Source organism: Protopterus annectens, chromosome 3.part1 (assembly GCF_019279795.1).
Source record: "Protopterus annectens isolate FY-2018-M chromosome 3.part1, PAN1.0, whole genome shotgun sequence".
NCBI classification, from domain to species: domain Eukaryota; kingdom Metazoa; phylum Chordata; order Ceratodontiformes; family Protopteridae; genus Protopterus; species Protopterus annectens.
The window spans coordinates 1305239852-1305264666 of NC_056732.1; the positions used below are offsets into that span (position 1 = coordinate 1305239852).

The 24815-nt window shown below is 43.9% G+C and overlaps 1 protein-coding gene across 1 annotated transcript in view; it reads left to right on the forward strand.

Moving 5' to 3' along the window:
- Nucleotides 1–24815, forward strand: part of TMEM67 (transmembrane protein 67) — a 4866727-nt gene that overhangs the window by 3969192 nt on the left and 872720 nt on the right. Inside the window, exon 22 of the mRNA XM_044066290.1 lies at nucleotides 17253–17369. Coding sequence (XP_043922225.1) covers nucleotides 17253–17369 — 117 coding nt within the window. The remainder of the gene's footprint in view (nucleotides 1–17252; nucleotides 17370–24815) is intronic.

Consider the following 24815-nt stretch of genomic DNA (forward strand, 5'->3'; position numbering starts at 1 on the left):
GAATCTGGGAATCTTGAAGCAATGTTACAACTACCTCATGTACACAGACAACCCTCTCCTCCTCCCAACAAATTCCAACACGTGAGAGATGCAACCATATAGCCAAACTGGAGGCTAAGCTCTCTCAACTCAGTACTGGCGTAACCAGTCAGGAGGAGAAGGAAACCACACTCACTACAATTCCAGTCTCACATAGACCTACCACGACAGCAAACCAAACACATAAATACACAAAAACATACTCGGAGGCTCTAAATAAAAATCTGCCTAAGCAGCAGAGACCTCCAAAGCAGACACCCAAGCAACTGCTACCCCAAAACAAAACACGTGCAACACATAGCTCACAAAGCCAGTGTGCTGAACAGTCACAGCCCTTAAGCCTATACAACACACCTCATACTCTTGTAATAGGTGACTCTATCGTCAGGCACACTGACGTCTCGCTCACCACGCTGAACAAAGAGAAGGTCACGGTGAGCTGCCTGTCGGGCGCTAGGATCCGGCACAACACAAGCACTCAGGTCACTCCAAGGCAAGTACAAATATGATTCAGTCATTGTCCATGCTGGTGTGAATGACCTGAGACGTACCTCCCCAGACTACATGAAAAGAGACATAGAGGAGCTCTCTGAGCATGTAGCCCAGGCCGGTATGACCCTGACCTTGAGTATCATCTTACCCTCACCAAGAATGATGCCACAATATGAAGACAAGATGATCAATTTCAACAATTGGCTTAAGTATTGGTGTCATTCAAAGGGGATCCAATGCCTGTCAGCCTGGGATGACATGTTCGACAAGCCACGATGCTTCGCTAGGGACGGCTTGCACCTGTCACCCCTGGGCTTTTGGATATTGGCAAAGGCTCTTGCTACCCCCATAGTGCCTTTTTTAGGCAAGGCTCAGAAGACAAACCCACCTCCATAGGTATCACAAGGGATAAGAAACTAAGAGTAATGCTACTCAACGCCAGAAGTCTAAACCTCAAGATGCACGCACTCTAAACTCTCCTTAGCATGGAGAACATCGATATCTGTGCAGTAACAGAGACCTGGTTCAAGGCTCCCGAGAGCACCCCAGCACTACCAGGTTATACCTCATACCATGCTTTTCGGCCCAAATACTTGGACTGAACCACAAAAGGAGGGGGAGTATCAATATTCGTCAAAGATACCCCCACACCTCCAGGTTGGTGGCACAGCACGAAGCATCAGAGACTATCCATGTGCAACTAACAGTGGGTAAAACTGCCTTCCAGTTTATAGCCTGCTACAGACCACCCTCCCAAACCCAGGAACCCCACTCGGCCTTCCTGAGAACACTGGAAAATATGAAGGTCTCTCCAAACACCATTATATTGGGTGACTTCAACTACCCAAACATAGACTGGGAGCATTACTCTAGCTCCAACACCCTAGCCCAAAGGTTCCTAGAATTTATAAACTCAAATGCTATGGAACAACTTGTTACCACTCCCACAAGAGGGAAAACGTACTGGACCTGATCATCACCAACATGGGGACTCTATGCTCCAGACCAGAAGTGTATCCCTCACTGGTAAGATCAGACCATAAACTAATCTCACTGGATATTCACATCCCGACCCCACCCCCTGCCCAGGAAACCACAGTGAAAAACTTCTCTAAAGCAAATTTCACACTCCTCAAAACCGAGGTGGAATCCTTCAAAGCCCCCGGGCCTGTGGAAAATACGTCCCAGACCGCAGAATCCTTTATAAATGCATTCTACGAACACCTTCAGGAATGCGTGGTTCATGCAATCCCAAATAAAACCAAGACCCTATCCTCCAAAGGCAGACGTCCTGTCTGGTGGACCCCGGCCATAAACAAACTATACAATAGAAGGAGGAAGCTACTACATGATAGAGCAAAATCCCAAAAAGGGAAGGCATCTCTGATCAGTATTAGCAAAAAACTACGGGCACTCATAAAATCGTCTAAGGCCAGCTTCAAGAGAAAAATTGTACAGGACACTAAAGATAATCACAAGGCTTTCTTTAGTTATGTTAAGAACCTGGGTGGGAATTCCCAGATATGCTCAGAATTACTCCAAAATGACAAAAATACACCAAACCCACAGACATTGCCAATATCCTGTCTGACAGGTTCAGCGCAACTTCTCCCCCCCCTCCCCACCAAAAGGGCAAATATCTATCCCAGCAGAGTGCTACCCCCCCTGACATCTCAGATGCTCAGGTAAGAGCCGCCTTCTCCAAGGCAAAGAACACAGCGTCAATGGGACCAGACGGTGTCCCGGGCTGCGTTTTACATGAACTCCAAGAAGAGCTAAACCCAAACATAAAACTACTGTTCAATCTCAGCCTTACTACAGGATATGTACCCAAAGAGTGGCGTACAGCAACAGTGGTCCCTCTCCACAAAGGTGTTGCCTCAATGGATCCTGGAAACTATCGCCCCATAAGCCTGACTAGCTTGACCTGCAACGCTATGGAAAGGATCATCATGGACATCATAAATAAAGATATAGGGGACCTACAGACACTGGATCCTACCCAGTTGGGCTTTAAGGGCAGATCCTGCCTCTTAAATCTGGTCGATTTCTTTGAAACAGTCACCAAGGCCATTGACAAGGGGAAGGTGGTCCACACAGCCTTACCTGGACCTCGCAAAAACTTTCGATACAATACCCCACTCGGGCATTATAGATAAGCTCACCAGCTTAAATATAAAAAGGGAAGGCATCTCTGATCAGTATTATCAAAAAACTACGGGCACTCATAAAATCGTCTAAGGCCAGCTTCAAGAGAAAAATTGCACAGGACACTATGTCACTAGATGGGTTGCAAACTGGCTCAAGGACAGAACCCACATGGTTAGAATTGCTGGAGCCATGTCAGACTCCAAACCAGTTACAAGTGGCATCCCACAAGGCTCAGTCCTGGGACCTCTCTTGTTCGGTATATATTTCTCGGAGGTACAGGCCAACACGGAAGGACTGTGGCTGACTAAGTTCGCAGATGACTGCAAACTGGGTGCCATAATCGACTCTCCAGCCGACACAAGCATCCTCCAAAAGGGCCTCATAGAAACAGACAACTGGTGCCAAAACCATGGCCTCAAGCTAAACGCCAAAAAGTGTATAGTCATCCCCTTTGGCAAAAACAAAGTGCCCACAAATTACCACATAGGTGGTAATCCATTAAGTACAGAAGAAGTAATTAGGGACCTGGGGACGCAAGTTGATAGCAATCTCTCATTTGACAACCATGTGGCCAAAGTGGTTAGAAAAACATTTTATATAGCCCACCTAATCATGAAGGGATTCACATCTAGATCAGGGGAGGTCATCGTGCCTCTTTACTCATCAGGCCCATAATTGAGTACAATGCCCCTTTTGGGATGTACCTTACCAGACACCTGCAGCAACTGGAAAGACCCCAAAAGTACCTCACCAAGAGGATCAAAGGGCTCAAACAGATGCCATATGCCGCCCAGTTAAAGAAACGCCAGCTCTACTCAGTGGCATACCGCCTGCTCAGAGGCAATCTATGCCTGACGTATAAAGCCATGTCCAACCCGGAATTAATGGACATGCTGCACCTCAGAAAATCCAAATCCCATCGAGCTACGTGCTCGAGACTTGAACCTCAGCACTGAAATAAATAGGACATGCTGGAGGGACAGATTCACAACCTAGAGGCTCCCTTCACTCTGGAATAAAATCCCAGTCCAGGTTAGGCAGAGTCCCTCATTGACTCTCTTCAAGAGGAATCTTGATGAGTGGATGGGAGATCGTAGGTTTACCCCGGGTATCACTTCTGTGTCACTGTTAGACAGAGGCACAGTATACTAACCTCGAAAAAGGGCATAGCAAAATTAATTTAAATATGGTGACGAAAGCCAAACACACTCTGGCTAGGCTTATAAATGCCCTAGGGCAGATAGCCTAGTATGAACCTATGTGCTTTCTATCTTCTAGCTGGTAGCATGGCTTTGCTATTACTGCTCTTTAGCATAGCAAAAACTACACAGCCTAATCCATGTCAACTCTGTTATAGTTGCACCAGTGACTGAAGTACTTGCTGTGCACATTGCTGAAATGTACACCTTATCCCCACAGTGTATAGTACATACCTTGTGTGTATATACAACTTTTGTCAAAAACTGTGGTCTGATGTTCTTTTTCCCATCAGTTCCACGACAGATGGGTCTTGGATCTGGCTTTAGCCACTTCAAAGCTTTGGGTCTGATGCTCAGGCTCCTCCCCACCTATAATTCCCATGTGCAGAACAAGCTACCTCAGATCTCATTTGCTGCTTTTAGTGCTAGATGGATCTTTGGTGCTCAGGTGTAGGTGTTGATAAGTCTAAGGATTTACCTTACTTTACTTTTTCAGATAAGTGCCATCATTATTATCAAGGTTTCCCTCCCGCTGTAATATTTTCTTAACATTTGTTCGGTACTTAAAAAAACTTCTATTAATCTTGTTTCCTGTTTGTATTAGTGTAGTATTAGTATAGCTTTAGAACTGGGTTAGGATAGTAACTGTTTTCTTAATGTTGTTCGTCGTCTTTTTCCCTGCTTAGTTAGAGTTGTGATTTTGACAGTCTCATCATTATGGCTGACCAGCCATCTGGCGTTAAGAAATGTGTGTGTCCTGCACACATGAACTCCCCAGTTCTAAAGCACACAACAATTGTGTGTACTGCCTTGGTCTCTCGCCCCTTGATGCATCCTGCTCAATTTTTGAGGCCTTTGGCTAAAGGGCTGTAGTGGATAGATGAAATAAGTTAATACTTTAGCAGTGGGCTGAAGAAAACCATTGAGAATATAACTCTTCTTCTTTGGGGAAACCAGTCACTTCTTCATCTTCCCTTTTTCATCTTCCAAGAGACAAGAAAAACATAAAGCTTCTTACAAGATAAGGAAACACAGAAAACTTTAGAAAAGGGCAAATCAAAATATTTTAGCAAACAGTCTCCAGACCCAGCTTCCTTATTGGCTTTGGCACTGAAACTCAGCAAACTTTCACAGCCAACAGTGTTTTTGGATCTCAGCCCTGACTTCTAAGTTCTGCCCAGAGCCTGTCTCTCCAGTCCTGCAAGACAGACTGCCATACTCATCCAGTTCCCCCTCTTCAGCTTCATCCTTCATGTCAGTTAGATCCTTTCAGAGCTTAACCAAAGCAGACTCCCTATGCTGTGGAATAAAATCCCGGTCCATGTGAGGCAGAGCACCACGCTGACTCTGTTCAAGAGAAATCTAGACCTGTGGATGGGAGATCGTAGGTTTACCCCGGGAATCATCTCTGTGTCACTGCTGGACAGAGGCACAACAAACTAATGGGCACAGTATTTTTTCATATAAGGGGTGGCTTAAGCCACAAAAATTTGGGCTAGGCTTATAAATGCCTTAGGGCAGATAGCCTAGTATAAACCTATGAACCTATGTGGACAGGATATGGTGTTTTTGCTGGACCCAGACCCAATGGGGGTACTCCTAGCTGTGACCACTGTTTGTTGAATCAGGTACAACCAGTTCTCTCCTTATGCACTGTTGGCTCCTTCCCTGATCCAATTTCTGGGATCAGAGCCCCTGGATCCAACTCTTGGCCAGGGTAGATCTGCATTTGAGCTGAGACTATGTATTTTATGGATCCCAGTGATTTCTTTGACCAAGTCAGCCCTGAACTTAGTAGATCTGTAACATTGGTGCCAGCTCCAACAGATTAGGATCAGATCCAACATATTTGGATTCTTTCATCCTCTTAGGCGCCTCGGCACTGGCTAGTTCAGCCCCGGCAACAGCCTTGGACTCTAGCTGAATGGCTTTGAGGACTGAGCTACCTCCATTTCAGGTTTCTCATTCAAGGCTTTTGAAAGAGTACTCTCCCAGCCTAGAGTAAGTTCTTCCCTGTTGGAGCCGGATCTAACCCACCCCCATGGGATCTCCCAGAGTCTGCAGCCTACTCTCCTAGTCACATTAGGACAGCCATTTCTTGAGAGCCTTGAACCTACTCTTCCTAGAGAAAACTTGTATGTTTCTGAGTCCTGCCCTAACCAACCCTCAGAGGAGATTCACAGAAAACATGAGTGTAAAAGGAGAAATGCCCAACCACTGACACTGCTTTCGATGAGGGGAAGGTTCCCCAGATCCACACTTGAGGATGGAGAGATTCTCAAATTTCTTAGACAGAAAAGTGGTTTGTCTTCCCAAACTCTTCCTTCTGAGGAGTTAGTCTTTTTCAAGGTTACCAGCTCTGGCCCATGTACTACTTGGATGTTCCTTCCTGCTGATGAGATGATTGATTTGAGCTCATCCTGGGCATGGAGGGAACCTAACACAATTGGACCAATGAGAAGTTAAACAGCAACCAATCACCAAGGCTAGAGGATAAAAAAATGCTTTATTGGTTAATGCTTTCCTGCTGTATGCACTTCATCTGACCATAAAAATCAAATAGAAACCATGATTTAAATATCACATTCAGTTACCAAAACATTATAAATAAAACAATCAATCCATTGAATACCATAGCAACCTATTAAAACTAATGCATCAGTCCACTTGTCTTAAGGGTTGGTTTTAAAGATATGCAATTTATTTTTAATTTTCACAAACAGAACTAATATTATTGGAAAAAGTAAGGCTGAGATTGTTATTATTAAAACTCCTACTATTATGCCATCTACTAGCAGTAAAAGGGACCCTGTCTTCTAGAAAAGTATGATTTTACTCTACCTTTCCTCTCTTGTAGCCACATCATTGACTTCTTTCAGCTAATAGCCCGTATCAAGAAAGTTATTGCTAAGTGCATCGTACACGCCCTCTAATTCTACTGCATCTGTATATAACCTAGATGTTCTTAAAAATTGCCCTTTCATAACATTACGATAAATATAACCTGAGTGCGTATTTGCATGGTGTAGCATACTATTATTCCAGCAAGGTTTCTTAGACACTAGTACTAAAGATGCCTAGATCATTCTTGCTTATTTGACATCTAGAAAAATTATTTCATCAGAATATTTATTGATAGTAAACCTAAGAAAATTAGTGCTGGTATTTAATACAGTGACAAACTCATCCAACTGGTCAGTGGTTCCATACCAGAGCAAAAACACATTGTCAACAAATCTCTATAGTGTATAATATTTTCAGTAAAACTATTAGATGCCAGCACATGGTCAGTCTCCCATCAAGCCTTCAACATGCTGGTGTAGCTATTGGCACAATCAGTGCCCGTAGCTATGCCTAACTTCTGCAGAAAGTACTCATCTTCAAAAACCTTGTTCTTGAGTGCAATATATAATAATGAGCAAATCAACATAATCTGATTATTTGAATAATCACTATAGTCAGCCAAAAATTACTTTAGTACATGTATACCAGGGTAATTTGAATTGACCCGAAATAGTGTATACACATCCATTGTAACTAAAATAATATCACTGGTATCATCAAAAGCGCTAACACATTCATACAGTCCTGTCAAAAAATGTTCTTTATCTCTCAAAACCGCTGGTGCTTTCATGAGGATAGGTTTCAGCATATCCTCAATATAAATAGAGAGGGGCTTAGTCAACCATCCTCATCCCAAAAACGATAGGTCACATCGGGTGTTCGAAGTGATGCTTGTGAATCTTAGAAGACCGTGCATAATCGGTAATAGTGATTCATCAACATTCAAAAACATGTACAAATCAGAGGTCAAAAGTCTCATCATCAAAAGACCATACAATTATTCATTCACAGTTCTAATTAGAGTATTAATCTTGACTTTAGTTTTTTTTGTAATATGTTTCAATATCCAACATAAGCTAAAGCATAGTTTTCAAATAAGAAGCTCTTGTCCATTACTACAACAGTGTCCCCTTTATCAGCTGGGCATATCTATAAACTGTTATCAGCTTGTAATTTGTTCAGAGCTTCACGCTGTTCAGCTGTTAAATTAAAAACTTTTGTTACTGTTATTACTCTGTAACACTAAATTAAGTTTGTCCAAACATTTATGCTGATTGTAAAAGCAGGGACTTGGTTTATTTGGATATGTGCAGAAACTTTCCCTTCTTTTATGTTTGGAAAACTAATCGTTTTAGAGAATTTTAGAAAATTTAGGTGACCTATGTAGGAATGTATTGTCTAATGCCCTTAGTAAACATGTTAGTAATAATGTAAGGCACAGTTTTGAATTTATTGTACTACAACTGACTGACTGTCTAGTGTTAGGGGTGGGTCTGTCAGCATTAAAAAGGAAAGAATTGAATTGGATCATTACATTGCAAGCGGAGAAGGACTTTGGTCTTAATGATTGTATATCTTTAAAGTCAGCCCTTAGTACACATAGATCGATGCATTCGTTTTAAAAGGTTGCTATGGTTTTTAATGGCTTGATTGTTTAATTCGTAATGTTTTAGTAATTGAATGTGATATTTAAATCATGGCTTCTAGTTGGTTTTCATGGTCTGATGAAGTGCATATATCACAAAAGCGCTTACCAATAAAGTATTTTTTATCCTGTAGCCTTGGTGATTGTTTGCTGTTCTACTTATTTCCTTTTCATTGTACAGACCGAACTATGATCACAGTTTATATTTGTTTTGCTACAATTGAATCTGTATTCAAGAAGCCTGGTAAGTTCTTATTTTCACCGGAAGGCCAGTCGCACTGGAGCAAGAGTCTGACAGTAGATTTCATGATTGTGTCGGCAGCCACCAAAAAGGAGCTCACTGAAGAAAGCTTCTCTGTCCAGCCACCTAACAGTCAAGTGCTTTGGACAGATCTGGAAAGCAGGTCTACGCCTCATCTACTTTCTTGATGAGAGTGCTTAATTACCTGGCACATTTCACTCATTTTCAGAGACATTTAGTAAAAGAGATCTCCAGTTCTCTCTCAAGGACTTTGACTGTGGATCAGAAAAGGATTATTGATTCTCAGCTGCCTTGCAGTCTTTATCCAGCACTTCTGTGCACCTTATTTCTGCTACAGAGGGTGTGTCTAGAGCACATTTTCATCAGATGACACTGCAGGATATGTTTACTTGACTTTGTGGTGCACTTTAAGACGTCCTTAGTCAGTACCCGCTATGACTGATCAACCTTGTTGGTCCAAAAGTGAAGGAAACTATTTCCAGGAGTGAAAAGAATGATAAATCTGTCTGCTGTAGGGATCAAATTCTCAACCCCTGAAAGGACTTTCTCCAGAAACCAGAAGGCAGGGAAGATAATATGGATGTTCTTCATCTCACATTGCTGCAGTCCTTACACTTGGGTAGTCCGCTGTCCTCGGTCGGCCCGAATATCAAAGTATAAGGCTGACGTCGGTCAAGGCGCATTAGACTGACATCAGGACGTCAGGGTACAAATGCGCATGACCGACGTCATATCCTCAGTCTTTTTTGCCGCATGGTCCGATGCAGAAGCAGCGTTGCAAGTGCCGTTCGGCGTTCTGAAATTTTTCGAATTCGGAGTTTCAGACCGAGTCAAAGTTGGCTAAGTACCCCGTTGGGGAATATTTTAGTTTTTTCTTGCCTCAAGTGGTTTACCGGATGTCAGAAAAAGTGAATAACTGTATTTCTTGTGGGAAACAGATACCGCATAGAGATTACCATACTTTGTGTATTCCTTGTTTAGGGCCTGAGCACGACGTTGTTGGGTGTCGCTCTTGTGCTAGATTCAATAAGCGCACTATAAAGAGAAGGTTAGATTGTGCCAGGTTAGTCTTTGGGAAGCGGTGCAATTATAAAATGCCGTCGGATGCTCCGACGCCCGCTTCTTCGAAGAAGCGCAAGGACAAAGCAGCTAAGCCTAGGCTTGAAGAGCCGTCCGGACGCCGGTTCTTTAGAGGTGTTGGTGGAGCCGGTGGTTCTGCCGGAGGTTTCTCTGGAGTCCCAGGGAGAGACTTTGTTATTGCAAGATGTGACCTCTCAGGAGGCAGGTCAGGCTGAAGGGGCTTCTCAGGTTACTGTGCTCCCCTCCCTTCCTAGGGTGGTTAGGCCCTCTCCTTCTGTTTCCAAGGCTTCTCCCAGAGGCAGGCCAGGTTTAGCTTCAGTTGGTGTCACCCCTAGTTCTTCAGGATCTGTGCCCAAGAAGCATATGCTTAAAATGGCAGAAGATTTGATTACTTTGATTAGAGGTTCTTTGCCCCCTCCTGATAAGAGACCTAGGGTGGAACCTGAGCTAGGGAGTTTGGAGCAGGCTTGGATGTTTCTGAGTCTTGGCTGAAGACTTGCAGGAGTATTCTCCTTATTCTGATTCTGATGTGGATGATTCTACTCCTTCTGCTTCTCCTCCTGAGGATTTTTCTTTTCAGAGACTCTTCATTCCATGAGGGAGCATTTTAAGTGGGAAGGTCAGGACTTCTCTGATTCCAGGAAAAGGCTTAGGGAATTTTTGTTTTACCCCAGCATAGGCCTTTGGCTATACCTCCTGTTCTGGATGTTGTGGAAGATGTGTTTGCAGAAGCTTCCCTTAATCCTGATTCTTTGCCTCCTGCTCCTGTTAAACCGGACAGGTATTACAGGGTGCCTGAAGCTCATAAGTATCTTTTAAGAGTCCTAGGGCAGACCCAGAAACTGTTAGTCAGGGGCCTAAGGGTGTTAAGGCTTCTGTTGTCAAAAATCCGGTTCCTCCAGATAAAGAGGCCAGGGCTTTGGATAGATGGGGAAAGAAAGTTTATACTTCCTCCACCCTAGCTATGAGGGCTTTGAATTGCCAGTTTCACATGTTGAAATACCAAAACTATCTCCTTTCACAATTGAAGTCTAAGGTAGATGCTCTGGCGGAGGGTATTGAGTGTAAAGAGTTACAAGATTTAGTACATGTTTCTGAACAGGTGGGTAAGCATTCTTTGCAATGTGGTTTTGATGCTGTACAGGCCTCGTCTAGGGTGGCTGCCACTGGGTCAGTTCTTCGCAGGCACGCCTGGCTGAGGGATCAGAATTTATCTGACCATGTTAAGACAAGGATTTTAGATGCTCCTTTACAATCTGATGTGTTGTTTGGTTCTCCTGTTGAGGCAGTCTTAAAGAAAATGGAAGACAAGGCTAAGTCTATGCAGACTGTTAAAGATTTTTTGCAGGTTCAGCCTCCGAAGTTTAGTAGAAATTGGCCTACCAAGGGGTGGACGTATCCTTCTTATGATTCCCAGTCTAGGGGTAGATCTAGACGGGGTAGGGGCAGAGCTCAGGGCTCTTTCAGGCCTAGAACAGGGAGTTCACCTGCACAGTCTTCGGGTGAGGGCAGGGGTCAGTCCTTTCATAAACAGACCCAATGACCTACCTTTTCAGCTGCCAGAGCCTTCTCGTCTGGCAGCACCTTTGGGGGGAAGGTTGGCACTTTTCAAAGAAAATTGGAGTTTAATTACCCAAGACAGATGGGTATTGGATATCATACACCACGGTTACAGGTTTTATTTCCATACCTTGCCTCCTTTCAAAGGCATGCCAGACGTTCCTCCTCAACAAAGAATAGAGGCTCACAAGCAAATTTCTCTGTTACTCCAAATAGGGGCCATACAGCCGGTCCCTATGCCAGAAGTGGGCCTAGGATTTTATTCTTGCCTGTTCCTAGTACCAAAGAAAGGGAACACGTGGAGACCAATTTTGGATTTATCTATCCTCAACACTTATCTGGACATTCCCAAGTTCAAAATGTTGACGTTACAACAGCTTTTACCTCTGCTGGGCAAAGATCATTGGATGGTAACTTTGGATCTCAAGGAGGCTTACCTTCATGTTCCTATCAGACTGAGTTGCAGGAAGTATCTGCGTTTTCGAGCTGGGACTTTTCATTATCAGTTCTCTGCATTGCCCTTTGGCTTATCTACTGCGCCCAGAGTGTTCACGAAAGTTCTGGCTCCAGTGATAGCTTTCCTCAGGTTAAAAGGAATACAGATCTATCCTTATTTGGACGATTGCCTGATTCTGGCTCAAGAAAGGGACGAGCTTCTTCATCATTTGGAATATGTGATAGCAGTGCTAAGATGCCTGGGGTATTCTGTGAACGAAATAAAGTCCAGTCTAGTACCCTCTCAGGACATGTGCTTTCTGGGTGTGAGACTGAATACAGCATCCCAGATGGCCTTTTTGACCCCGGACAAACAAAAGAATCTTTCCCTTTACTTTCATCAATTGTCTCATCAGTCCAGGCTGACTGCAAGGACAGTCCTTCAAGCCTTGGGGTTCATGGCATCTTGTATTCTGGTGCTTCCCAATGCCAAACTGCATATGAGGAAGCTACAATGGTATCTCAAAAATGTATGGATACAGCACTGCCAGGATTTGGACACTGTCATTCAAATAATACCTTGCATTCAAAAGAAATTGTTGTGGTGGGCTCAGGAATGTCACCTAAACAAGGGACTCTCTGTGACCCGGCCAGAGGCGAGTCAGATTCTAACGACAGATGCCTCAGACAAAGCTTGGGAGCTCATCTGAATGGAAAGTGGATACAAGACAAGTGGCCTGCCAGACTACAACATCTACATATCAACTTGAAAGAGATGTTAGCAGTCCAGTTTGCATTAATAGCTTTCAAGGATTTACTTCTTCCAGGGCAGGTGTTGATTCTAACAGACAACACAACTGTCATGTGGTACATCAACAAGCAAGGCGGAACACATTCTTATCCTCTATGCAGGCAAGCAATGATTTTGTGGGAGACTGCTCTCAGTTTACAGCTAAATCTTCAGGCAAGGTTTCTGCCGGGAGCACAGAACTCCTTAGCAAATGTGTTGAGCAGACGAATTATGGATCCCCACGAGTGGAAATTGGATCCTCATGTATTTCAGAAATTGACAGTGTCATGGGGAACTCCAGACATAGATCTGTTCGCTTCTCCACTAAACCACCAGCTGCCAAAGTTTTGCACGAAAAGGTTTCATCCCACAGCTTGGAAAGTGGATGCTCTTTCTTTCAATTGGAGCAATCTTCATGTGTATGCCTTTCCACCTCTGCCTTTCCTCCCAAAGGTACTACTAAAGGCCAGACAGGACAAGCCAAGGATGATTTTGATAGCTCCAGATTGGCCTCGACAGCATTGGTACCCATTACTGAGAAGCCTGGTACGGGAGCCTCCATGGCCTTTGCCTTGATTCCACACCTGTTGTCTCAGGAGGACAGTCATTTGCTCAATGTCAAGCTTCACTCTCTGCACCTAACAGCTTGGCATATTCTGTTTTGAACCATAGTGGGCCTCCACTTCCACAGCAAGTTTTGAATGTTATTTTGGAAGCTAGAAGGCCTAGTACAAGGAAAGTGTACGCAGATAAATGGAAGAGATTTTTATTTTGGAGTGCAGCAAAGGATTTTGATGTTTCTGAGCCTAATTTAAGTGTGGCTCTTCAATATCTTACTGAGTTACTGGACAAAGGTTTGTCCTTCTCTTCTATTAAGGTTCATGCTGCAGCAATTTCGCTCACTATGATTGTGACCCACCATTGTTTTCTCATCCTTTGTTCAAGCAATTTCTTAGAGGGCAAAGAATATAAGACCCCACGAAGAGCTCCTACTCCTGCTTGGGATCTCAATTTTGTGTTGGAGAAACTCACTCTACAACCTTTTGAGCCTGCAGCTACTACCGAGTTGAAATTTTTATCATGGAAGACTGCTCTTTTGCTGGCCATTACCTCTGCAAGAAGGGTTTCTGAGTTGCAGGCCCTTATGTCGGTTGAGCCTTTCTTAATTTTCCATAAGGATAGGGTATCTTTACGCACTAATCCTTCCTTTATGCCTAAAGTGGTTTCTAGTGTGGCTTTAAACCAAACTATTCATTTGCCTACTTTTTATGCAAATCCCCAAAATAAAGGGGAAAAGATTTTGCATACTTTAGATGTACACAGGCAGTTGCGATATTATTTGGACAGAACTAAAGGGTTCAGGCAGTCTCAGCAGTTATTTGTTTCATTTGCTTTGGGTTCTCAGGGCAAGCCTGTGTCAAAACAAACTATTTCTAAGTGGATTGGGTTTTGCATTGCTTTCTGTTATTCCCATCATGGCAAAGAGATTCCAGCTGGGATTAGGCCTCATTCCACTAGGGCTACTGCCACTTGACAGCTTTTCTAAAGGGGGTGGCAACTAAAGATATTTTGGAGGCAGCTACTTGGAGTTCAGTGCATACTTTCTCTAAGCATTATCACCTTCCACTTTACTCTAAATCTAGGGCTGGTTTTGCCACTGCTATTTTACAGGGCATTTTGGCAGCTCCTGCTTCTTTATAGTTTTGCCATCCTCCCTTTCCTCTGCTTTGGGATTCTACCCAAGTGTAAGGACTGCAGCAATGTGAGATGAAGAACATAGTACAGTTTTGTACCTACCATAAATGTCTATGTTCAAGATCCACATTGCTGCAGTCCAATTTACCCTCCCTCCTTCCCTCTGTAGTTAGAGGCGGTTGTGTGGGTTGGGTTGTAAATATTGTGTATATTGTATATATTGTACATATTGTTAGTGCAAGGGTGGTTGGTTGGTTGTTTGCTGTCTTTTGGTTTTGACCTTTCTTTTTAGGGTCTTCTGACATCTGGGGCAAGAAAAGACTGAGGATATGACGTCGGTCATGCGCATTTGTACCCTGACGTCCTGATGTCAGTCTAATGCGCCTTGACCGACGTCAGCCTTATACTTCGATATTCGGGCCGACCGAGGACAGCGGACTACCCAAGTGTAAGGACTGCAGCAATGTGGATCTTCGAACATCTACATTTATGGTAGGTACAAAACTGTACTTTTTGAAAATCTCTGGGATTTTCATCGACTCTCCTGTACACTGGACATCACCCAAGAGGCAGAGGTGGTCCACAAAATCAAGGCTTCAGAAGTCCATTTTCTGAGAAGCCTTTTCAGAGCTCCTAAATGGGTGCCTCACTGTCTCTCTCCTGAAGCACTCGGGGGGGGGGGGCTACATCCACTGACCTGAACGTCCATCACTCAAGACAAGTGGATATTGAGAATTATTTCCAAGGGCTACCTTATTCCCTTTTATTTGTCTCCATTACTTTCAATTCCTGATGTTCCACCCTTAGAAAGAAAAGAAGCTATTTCAGAGGGGGGAAAAAGGTTCTGACCAAACAAGTTGTGACCTATCAGGTTATTCAAAAGGTCACTCTTGACCAGAAAGGATCTGAAATTTACTCAAGATTTTTATTGCCAAAGAAAAATGGAGACCTAAGGCCAGTTTTGGACCTAAGTAATTTAAACACGTTTGTGAAACAGATCAAATTCTAGATGGTCTTCAGTCCATTCTTCCACTGTTGAGGGAAAAATGACTGTATGTGCTTGATAGATCTCCAGGATGCATACTTAATAAAAATGGAAGGAGATCTAGGAAATATCTTCACTTCCAACTCAGGGCTCTGCCCTTTGAACCCACCACAAGCCCCTCTGGGTGTTAACCAAATGCTTGGCAGTAGTGGCAGCTTGACTCTGATTGCAGAGTTTCCAAGTGTTCCCCTATTTAGATGAGTAGCTCAACACTGCACCTTCAAGAAATCTACTCATTCAAGCCAGGAATCCCCTGCTCTAGCTATGCGATGACATGAGAATAACAGTCAGTCTACAGAAATCCAAAGGACAACCATTTCATCCTCTGGAATCATCAAGGCACTTTTAGACACAAGATCTCTGGTAGCAAGACTCCTTCAAACGTGGATCTCCTCCCTCCACCAACCAGCTAATCAAGTCTTGTCTTACCAGAAGATACCTGCCCAAATAATTCTTTGCCTTTTAGGCTCCATAGCTGCCTCCATTACATTAGTTCCGCTAGCCAGGTCCCATGTCCCCGAGTCATTCAGTGGACCCTGGCAGTCCAGTGGTCAACCAGGAAGGAAACTGACCGATCTGGTCATCTTTCCAAACATATGTGGAAATGACGTACAGTGCTGGATAAGTTCTCCATTCCTTCATTAAGGTTGTTCATTCGCTCCACCCCCACAGGCCACAGTGACCTCAGACACCTCCTAGTTATGGTGAAGGTGGAGCATTATCTGGAAAGAACTGTACAGGACACATGGTCTCAAATAGAGGTATGTCTTCACATCAATATTTTGGAGATGAGAACATTCCTCCTAGTGTTGCAGGCCTTTCAGCACTCTCTCCCTTGGGTGGGATCTCCATCCACACAGACAACATGACTGTGGTTTGGTACATCAACAAACTGGGAGGAACCAAATCTTACCTCTTGTGTTCAGAGGCCATGAGAGTGTGGCAGTGGGCAATATCTTACCACTACTTTATTACAGCAACACACATGCCATGGAAGTCTAACACTTTTGTGGACAGGATGAGCAGATCCTTTCTACTTTGTTATGAGTGATCCCTCACTCCATTGATAATGGAGCAGACTTTCAGCCATTGGGGCCAACCTTGTTGCGATCTCTTGGCATTTCCCCTAAACACCAAATGCAGCAAGTTCTTTGCTCTAATACCTTATCAGAGGGGAGTCATCCAGGGATGCTCTAATGCACTGTTGGTCTCCAGGACATCTTTACACTGTTCCCCCAACACCTTTGATCCTAAAGTTCCTACAGAAAGCATCAACATTGAAGGGCAAAGTAATCCTCATAGCCCCTTATTTGCTTGGACCAAGAGCTTCATCTAGTTCACCCTCCCTGGGTGCTAGGGTTGGACCTAGACTTAATGTTTCACCTATTGGGATTGCCTCACCAAAACATACAGGCCCTCAAATTGACTGCATGGTTTAATCAATTCTAGTGATGGTCCAACAGTCTAGATTTTCCTCTTCTGTTGTCTGCATTCTATCTTCCTCACAAAGACCTTCCACCAGGAAACTCTGTAAGAGCAAATGGAAAATGTTTTCTGTTTGGGCTATGGAGAAAAACAATGAGCCTTTTTTCAGCTTCTCTCCCAGCAATTTTAGACTTACTGGCATACGTTTATCAATGTGAAGCCAGCAATATTCAACTATCAAGGTCCAACTAGCTGCCATCTTTTCCATTACCTTAATCTGCTTAGACAGAAGAGTACTGAGATACCTATCAGCTGTAACCCTGAGTACTTGACATGAGGGGCTGTCTACAGCATCTGGTATGTGCATTGTCTTGATAGACTAGCTTGTTTTTAAGTTAAGCTTCTGTTGTGTTCTGCATCATTTTACTTTACACCATATGTTAAAACCTACTAATGAAGCCTGCCTTATGAGAAATAAAATTGAAAGCAAGCCAATAATTGTGGTTTTTACTGTTTCTGATCTTTTCTAAGTTTTAGTTAAAGTCTTTAACATGTAAGTTCTAATGTATATTTTTTTATTATTTTTGCAGGAAAATTTATGTGGACAGAGAGGTTTGCTGCCTAACACAGATGTTCAAACATTTCAAATTGCTATCACAAGCAAGTTGAGACAACAGTATGACAGAATCCATGAGTCACTTGTGAGGGTAAGAACTGTATGTTAGTACAGCTTGCTGAATTTAGCTTATTTTGTTTTAACAGTAGGGATTGCATTCATGGGAATGCTCCTTTAGTCTGAACTGTATCCCATTAACTTTACTCTGAGCTTATAGTATATAAATAATTAGCTGTGATGCCAAGGGCCCTCCTTGACGGGTCCTGTTTTTGAGATGATGCTCTTCACCAGTCAGAATATATCGTCTTTTTTTTCTCAGACATTAATGCACTCAAGGACAGATACACCCTCAAGATGACTCGCCCACTACAAATGTGTTGGTTATGTATATACGTGATAATGTCCCCTATGCCTACCATTTAATTTCTCTTGCTCAAACAGTTTGATCTTGATCACTGCAGTTGTTGATAACAGTTTCTAAATTTGCATAACCTCTTCTTTTAAATTCTTGGTGATGTTAGAAATTCTTATAAATCCTGTTCTATGTAGTATCAGGAAGCTCCTCATGGGACTAATTGGAGGTTCCCTCCTTTTACTTAAGGAACAGATTGCAATTTTATCACTAGTCACATCAGTTGGAGGAGTGGCAGGGGCTAAGCCTTCTGAGGCAAGTCCACATTTTGCACAACACTGATAAAGATTATTTTTGCTAAGTGGGAAATTGAATTTGTTCTGGTCCTCTATTGTGATGCAACCTGGAGACCGGGGAAAATGTTCCTGTCTCCAACCTAGGGGAGTACATCCCTGGGGCACTTACAGTGCCTGTGCCCTGGCTGATCAGCTCAGCCTTGGATCTTTTCAGCCTTAGTTTTGCTGGGTGGCTTAGAGGATGCCTTGTGGACAGGGTTCTTGCTTTGGGACTTCCTCCGCTAATAATTCATGGGTACTTTTTTATATAATGTATTGGCATCGTTAGCAGTAATTTAGTACCAGTACTTGAATCACATGGCTTTTCCTGTGTACTGTTTCATAGTCTGCATATAATGCTAGAAGTGCTGACTGCACATTACCTTGAGTAAGTCTTATTTCCATATTTCCTTTGTTCTTGTTAGAAAGAGGAAGCTTGTTATACTCAGCCACTCATGTCCAAGTTATACCCCCTATAAAATTATTGGTATAACCTGTCAAATACAGTTGGGAAGCATGGCTAGGCTTAAAATGTATAGTAACTGCTTATGAACCTGTTTAAGATACTGTTACATTATGTCAAAAGTGAAGAAGAATGCTTTGTTTTCTGTCTAAGATTTGCTGAAGCAGTAGTCTTCAGGGAGTCTAACTTGTCAAGTCAGTTTTGTTGGAGAATTGGAAGTTTTGGATTCAGAAATTCATTTTATTCCTCTCTGCAAGTAGAGTATCTGAAAAAATTTGAGAATGTGCATGTGGCAGGTGAAGAAGCACTGATTCTATTTTGTATTTTATTTTTTAGTAAGGCCCTTTTGGAGGATGTCTGTGTCAGCCGGAGAGTCAGTTATGGCTCCCAGTTTGCAGTCATCAGCGAACTTGGTTAGCCATGGTCCTTCTGTGTTCGCCTGTACTTCTGAAAAGTATATGCCGAACAGTAGGGGTTCGAGAACCTGGCCTTGTGGGACACCACTTGTGACTGGTTTAGAGTCGAACCTGGAGCCCGCTATTCTTACCGTGTGAGTTCTGTCTGCAAGCCAGTTGGCAACCCATCTCGTGACGTAGGGGTTTATGTTCAGGCTGGTGAGTTTTTCTGTAATACCCGAATGGGGAATGGTGTTGAAAGACTTGACGAGGTCAAGGTAGGCTGTGTGAACCACCTTTCCCTTGCCTATGGCCTTGGTGATTGTCTCGAAGAAGTCAATCAGGTTTAGTAGGCATGATCTGCTCTTAAAGACGAACTGGGTCGGGTCAAGTGTTTGGAGTTTCCCAGTGTCTTTGTTAATGAGTTCCATGATGATGCGCTCCATAGCCTTGCAGACCAGGCTAGTCAGGCTTATGGGGCGATAGTTACCAGGGTCAGTCGTGGCCCCTCCTTTGTGGAGAGGAATAACCATTGCTGTGCGCCATTCTATGGTCACGTAGCCCGTAGAGAGGCTGAGGTTGAACAGCGTGTTTAGGTGGGGGGTTAGTTTGATGTTCATCGTGCATACAGCTGCAGTCATAACAGATAATTTATCCTGCTGTCAGGCGGGTCCTCGGTCGGCCGAATTCCAAAGTCTAGGTCCGGCGTTAGTTGTCATTGCTTCCTCCCTGACATCAGTGCGGCAGGGGTATAAAAGAGGCAGCCGATGCCAGCTCCTGAGATTTATGAAAGTATTTCAGCCAAAGTCTTCTTGAAAGCTAAGTACCCCGTTGGGGAAACTTTTCTTGCCTCAGACCGATGTCAGACAAAGTTAATAATTGCATTTCATGTGGGAAGCAAATACCGCATAAGAATTTCCACTCTTACTGTATACCTTGCTTAGGCCCAGACCACGTCGTCTCAGCCTGCCGTTTTTGTGCTAGATTCAACAAATGCACTATTAAGCATCTGGCGGAGTTCGTCCTTCACTTTTTTGGCAAAAAAATTTAATTATATTATGTCGTCGGATACTCCGACTCCAGTTTTGAGCAAAAAACGCAAAGATAAGGACCGGCATACGAGGTCCGCACCACCTACTGATACCACGCTAAGGCCGACTACCGGTTCTCCGGTACTCAGCGAGGCGCCTACGCAGCCCCTGAGTACTGATGACAATGCATTACCAGTGTCTTCAGTACCCGAGGTCGCAGGCTCCTCGGCCCCCTTTCCTACTACAGATACCGACGCCACCTCTGGCGGGGAAACTCAGAATTTAGACAGGCCTGCCATTTCTCAAGGGGTCTTCATGCCTTCCTCCTTCTCTATGAAAGCCTTCACTAAATCTAAAACAGCCATGAAAACCAAAAAACAGGTTCCTCAGACACCCTCTCAAGGCACCATGCCTAAAAAACAGATGCTTAAAATGGCTGAGGATTTGATTACTCTTATCAGGGGTTCTCAACCCCCCTCTGACAAAAGGCCCAGATTAGAGGAAGACTACCCTTCCTCAGATCAAGCTTCTATTACCTCAGAACTATCTGAGGACCAGGATTGTGCCTATTCTCCATTCGAAGACTCTGATGCAGAGGAGTCTATTCTCTCGGTCTCCCCTCCTAAGGACTTCTCTTTTGGGGAAACCCTGCATACATTGAGGGAACACTTTCACTGGGAAGGCCAAGATTACTCAGATTCCAAGAAAAGGCTCAGGCAATTTCTTCTGCTCCCCCAGCATAGGCCTCTGGCTATCCCTCATGTTTTAGATATATTGGATGATGTGTACACAGAAGCCAGCCTTAATCCTGATTCTTTGCCTCCAGCTCCTGTTAAACCAGACAGATATTACCGGGTTCCTGATTCTCACCAGTTCCTATATAAAAGCCATACTGCTGACCCAGAAACTATTTCACAGGGTCCCAGGGGAATTAAGGCCTCTACTGCTAAAAACCCATTACCTTCAGAGAGAGATTCCAGAGCTTTAGAAAGGTGGGGAAAAAAGGTGTACACCTTGGCCACTTAAACCATGAGGGCATTAAACTGTCAGTTCCATTTGTTAAAGTATAAACAGTTTTTGATATCTCAGCTGAAAAGCAAAATGACACAACCAGAACAACCAGATTTAAAAGAGTTGCAGGATTTGTTGCATGGTGCAGAGCAAGTGGGTAAACATACCTTGCAGTGTGGTTTTGATGCTTTAGAGGCCTCATGTAGAGCTGCTGTTACGGGGTCTGTTATACGTAGGCATGCTTGGCTCAAAGAGCAAACCTTACCAGATCATGTCAAAGCTAAATTATTAGATGCACCTCTTCAAAAAGATGTATTGTTTGGTGTTAAAGCAGAGGAGGTGCTAAAGAAAATGGAGGAAAAAGCAAAATCAATGCAAACAGTGAAAGATTTCCTGCAGGTACAGCCTCCACGGTTCAGCAGAAACTGGCATTCAAAAAATTGGTCCTTTCCAGCCACGGACAGACCTCAAAGGGGCAGATACAGGCGTCCAAGGGGTAGAGGGCAACCTCAAGGATCTTTCAGAGCCAGACAGTGGCAAGCACCAACCCCAAGAGGTGGAGAAGATAGATCACAGTCTTTTAGAAAGCAGACACAATGACTTCCCCCTACACCTGCCAAGCAAAGCTTTAATGGCAGCACCTTTGGGTGGAAAACTGACATTATTCTCAAAAAATTGGCATATTGTTACAAAAGACAAATGGATTCTGGACATTATAGACAAAGGCTACAGGCTTCACTTTCACACCCTTCCAAAAATGAGAGGCATGCCAAACCTGCCACAAAATCAAAGGGCAGAGGCACAAAAACAAATTGCAGCTCTCATGGACATGAAAGCAATTCAAGAGGTACCTGCAAAAGAACAAGGTCAAGGGTTTTATTCCAGACTATTCCTGGTACCAAGGAAAGACAAAGATTGGAGACCTATCTTAGACCTATCCATCCGAAACACATATCTACAGGTGCCAAAATTCAAGATGCTCACATTACAGCAGCTTCTTCCCCTGCTGGGCAAGGAGTCTTGGCTGGTAACATTGGACCTCAAGGAGGCATACCTGCATGTCCCTATCAGACAAGATTGCAGAAGATACCTCAGATTTCTTGCAGGTTCAACCCATTACCAATTCTCTGCATTGCCCTTTGGCTTATCTACTGCGCCCACAGTGTTTACGAAATGCCTGGCAGCAGTAATCACCTTCTGCAGACTACAAGGGATATACATCTACCCATATCTGGACGACTGCCTGATCCAAGTGGACAGCAAGGACATACTACTGCAGCACCTGGCATTTGTAATAAAAATGTTGAACTTCCTGGGATACACAGTCAACAAAAAGAAATCAAAACTAATACCCTCTCAACAAATAATTTTCCTGGGTGCCAACTTGGATACAACCACCCAGATGGCCTACCTCACGCCAGACAAGCAAGGGCAACTGTCTCAATACTTCAGAAAAATGGCAACTTACACCAGGCTAACTGCAAGGAAAGTCCTGCAGGCTCTGGGATTCATGGCATCTTGCATCCTACTTATCCCATGTGCAAAGCTGCATATGAGGAAACTTCAATGGTACCTAAAAAACTTATGGTCTCAACACAGCCACAGCTTGGAAGCAATTATACCACTCATTCCATGCCTTCAAAAGGAATTTATGTGGTGGGCTCAAGCTTGCCAAAGAAACACAGGTCTTCCTTTCTGTGTACCTCAAGCAACTCAAATCATCACAACAGATGCCTCAGACTATGCCTGGGGAGCACACATGACAAATCAGTGCAGTCAGGGAAAATGGGCACGAAAAGAGAAGCTCCTTCACATCAACCAAAAGGAAATGCTAGCCGTGCAAAAGGCTATTATGACCTTCAAAGACCTACTGCATCCAGGCCAGCTATTGATAAGGACAGACAACACCACAGTGATGTGGTACATAAACAAACAGGGGGGAACTCATTCATACCCCCTGTGCAGGCAAGCCATGACCCTATGGAACACAGCATTGGAATTGAAAATTCAACTACAGGCATAATTCCTGCCAGGGAAGGAAAACACACTGGCAGACAACCTAAGCAGAAATATGACAGATCCACACGAATGGAAGTTGCATCCTCAAATTTTCACAAAGATGACTCAGGCATAGATCTCTTTGCTACACCCAGAAATTGCCAGTTGAAAAAATTTTGTTCAAGGACCTATCATCCACAGGTCTGGAAAGTGGATGCACTTTCCTTCAATTGGGCAACATTGACAGTCTATGCCTTCCCGCCTCTTCCTCTGCTGCCCAAAGTTCTATTAAAAGCCAGAGCAGAGAGGCCGAAAATGATTCTCATTGCTCCAGACTGGCCAAGGCAACACTGGTATCCGCTTCTGAAGAGCCTGACACATTCCCCACCATGGATCCTACCTCTAGTCCCTCTTCTGTTGTCCCAGCGCAACTACAAAACTCTTCACAGCCAACTCAAAACTCTAAATCTAGCTGCATGGAGAATTCCTTAATTTCACAACAGTTTCTCCTCTCCAAGGAGGTGCAGGATGTCATCTTGGAGGCCAGAAGACCTTCTGCTAGAAAGGCCTACTCCGCCAAATGGAAATGATTTTGTGCCTGGAATCAAAAGAAGGGACAGAATCCTTGGGTAATAAATATACCTCAAATTTTACAGTACCTAGCTGAGATGTTAAACAATGGACTTTCCTTCTCCTCCGTCAAGATCCACGCTTCAGCCATTTCTGCACAATACAACACAGATCCTCCTTTATTCTCTCATCCTCTCTTAAGGCAGTTCCTCAGAGGGGCAGAGAATATAAAACCCCCAAGGAAACTACCAGTCCCTGCTTGGGACCTCAACTTCGTATTGGAAAAGCTGACCCTTCCTCCCTTCGAGCCAGCTTCTTCATCAGAGTTACAGTACTTGTCATGGAAAACAGCCTTTCTTCTGGCTATCACCTCAGCTCGCAGGGTTTCGGAGCTACACGCCCTCATGGCTGTGCAACCATTCATCATTTTCCATCAGGACAGAGTTTCCTTACGAACCAACCCTACCTTTATGCCAAAGGTAGTATCCAGTGTAGCTTTGAATCAGACTATCCACTTACCTACCTTTTATCCTAATCCACAGAACAAAGGGGAAAGACTACTGCATTCCTTGGACATTCACAGACAACTTCGTTATTATTTGGACAGGACAAAGCCATTCAGGAAATCTGAGCAACTCTTTGTGTCCTATGCTGCAGGTGCTCAAGGAAAGGCTATTTCCAAACAGACAATTTCAAAATGGATAGCCCACTGCATACGCTTTTGTTACTCATTTCATGGAAAAACTGTGCCTGCATGCATCAGATCCCACTCCACCAGAGCTACAGCTACCTCTGCAGCCTTCCTCAGGGGGGTCCCTACCAAGGATATTTTGGAAGCAGCCACCTGGAGTTCAGTGCACACTTTTTCCAAGCACAATCACCTCCCACTGTACTCTAAATCTAGAGCGGGCTTTGCCACAGCAGTCCTGCAGGGCATCCTAGCCTCACTTAGTGCCTACCACCCTTACTTAGCTTTGGGATTCTACCCATCTGTTATGACTGCAGCTGTATGCACGATGAACATAGTACAGTTTTGTACCTACCATAAATGTAGATGTTCGAGTGCTCATACAGCTGCAGTCCAGGTTTCCCTCCCTCCAACCCCTCTTTGGACAGGCCTTATGACAAACCCTTTTCATATAACCTTTTGGGGTACTCTTTTATGGTGTATTTGCTTGCAACTAATGTTTTTGATTTATCAACATTGCATTTTTGCATAACATTATGATCTGAAGTAGTTACTTCATTTGATCTGCAACCTGTGGGATTCAGATCCGACCGGCAGCTTTCCAAGCTTCAAGATCCGAGCTCCTAGCTCCTCCCCCTACCCATAATCCCATGCTACCAACCACATTACCTCAGATCGTTTTTTGCAGCGGCTA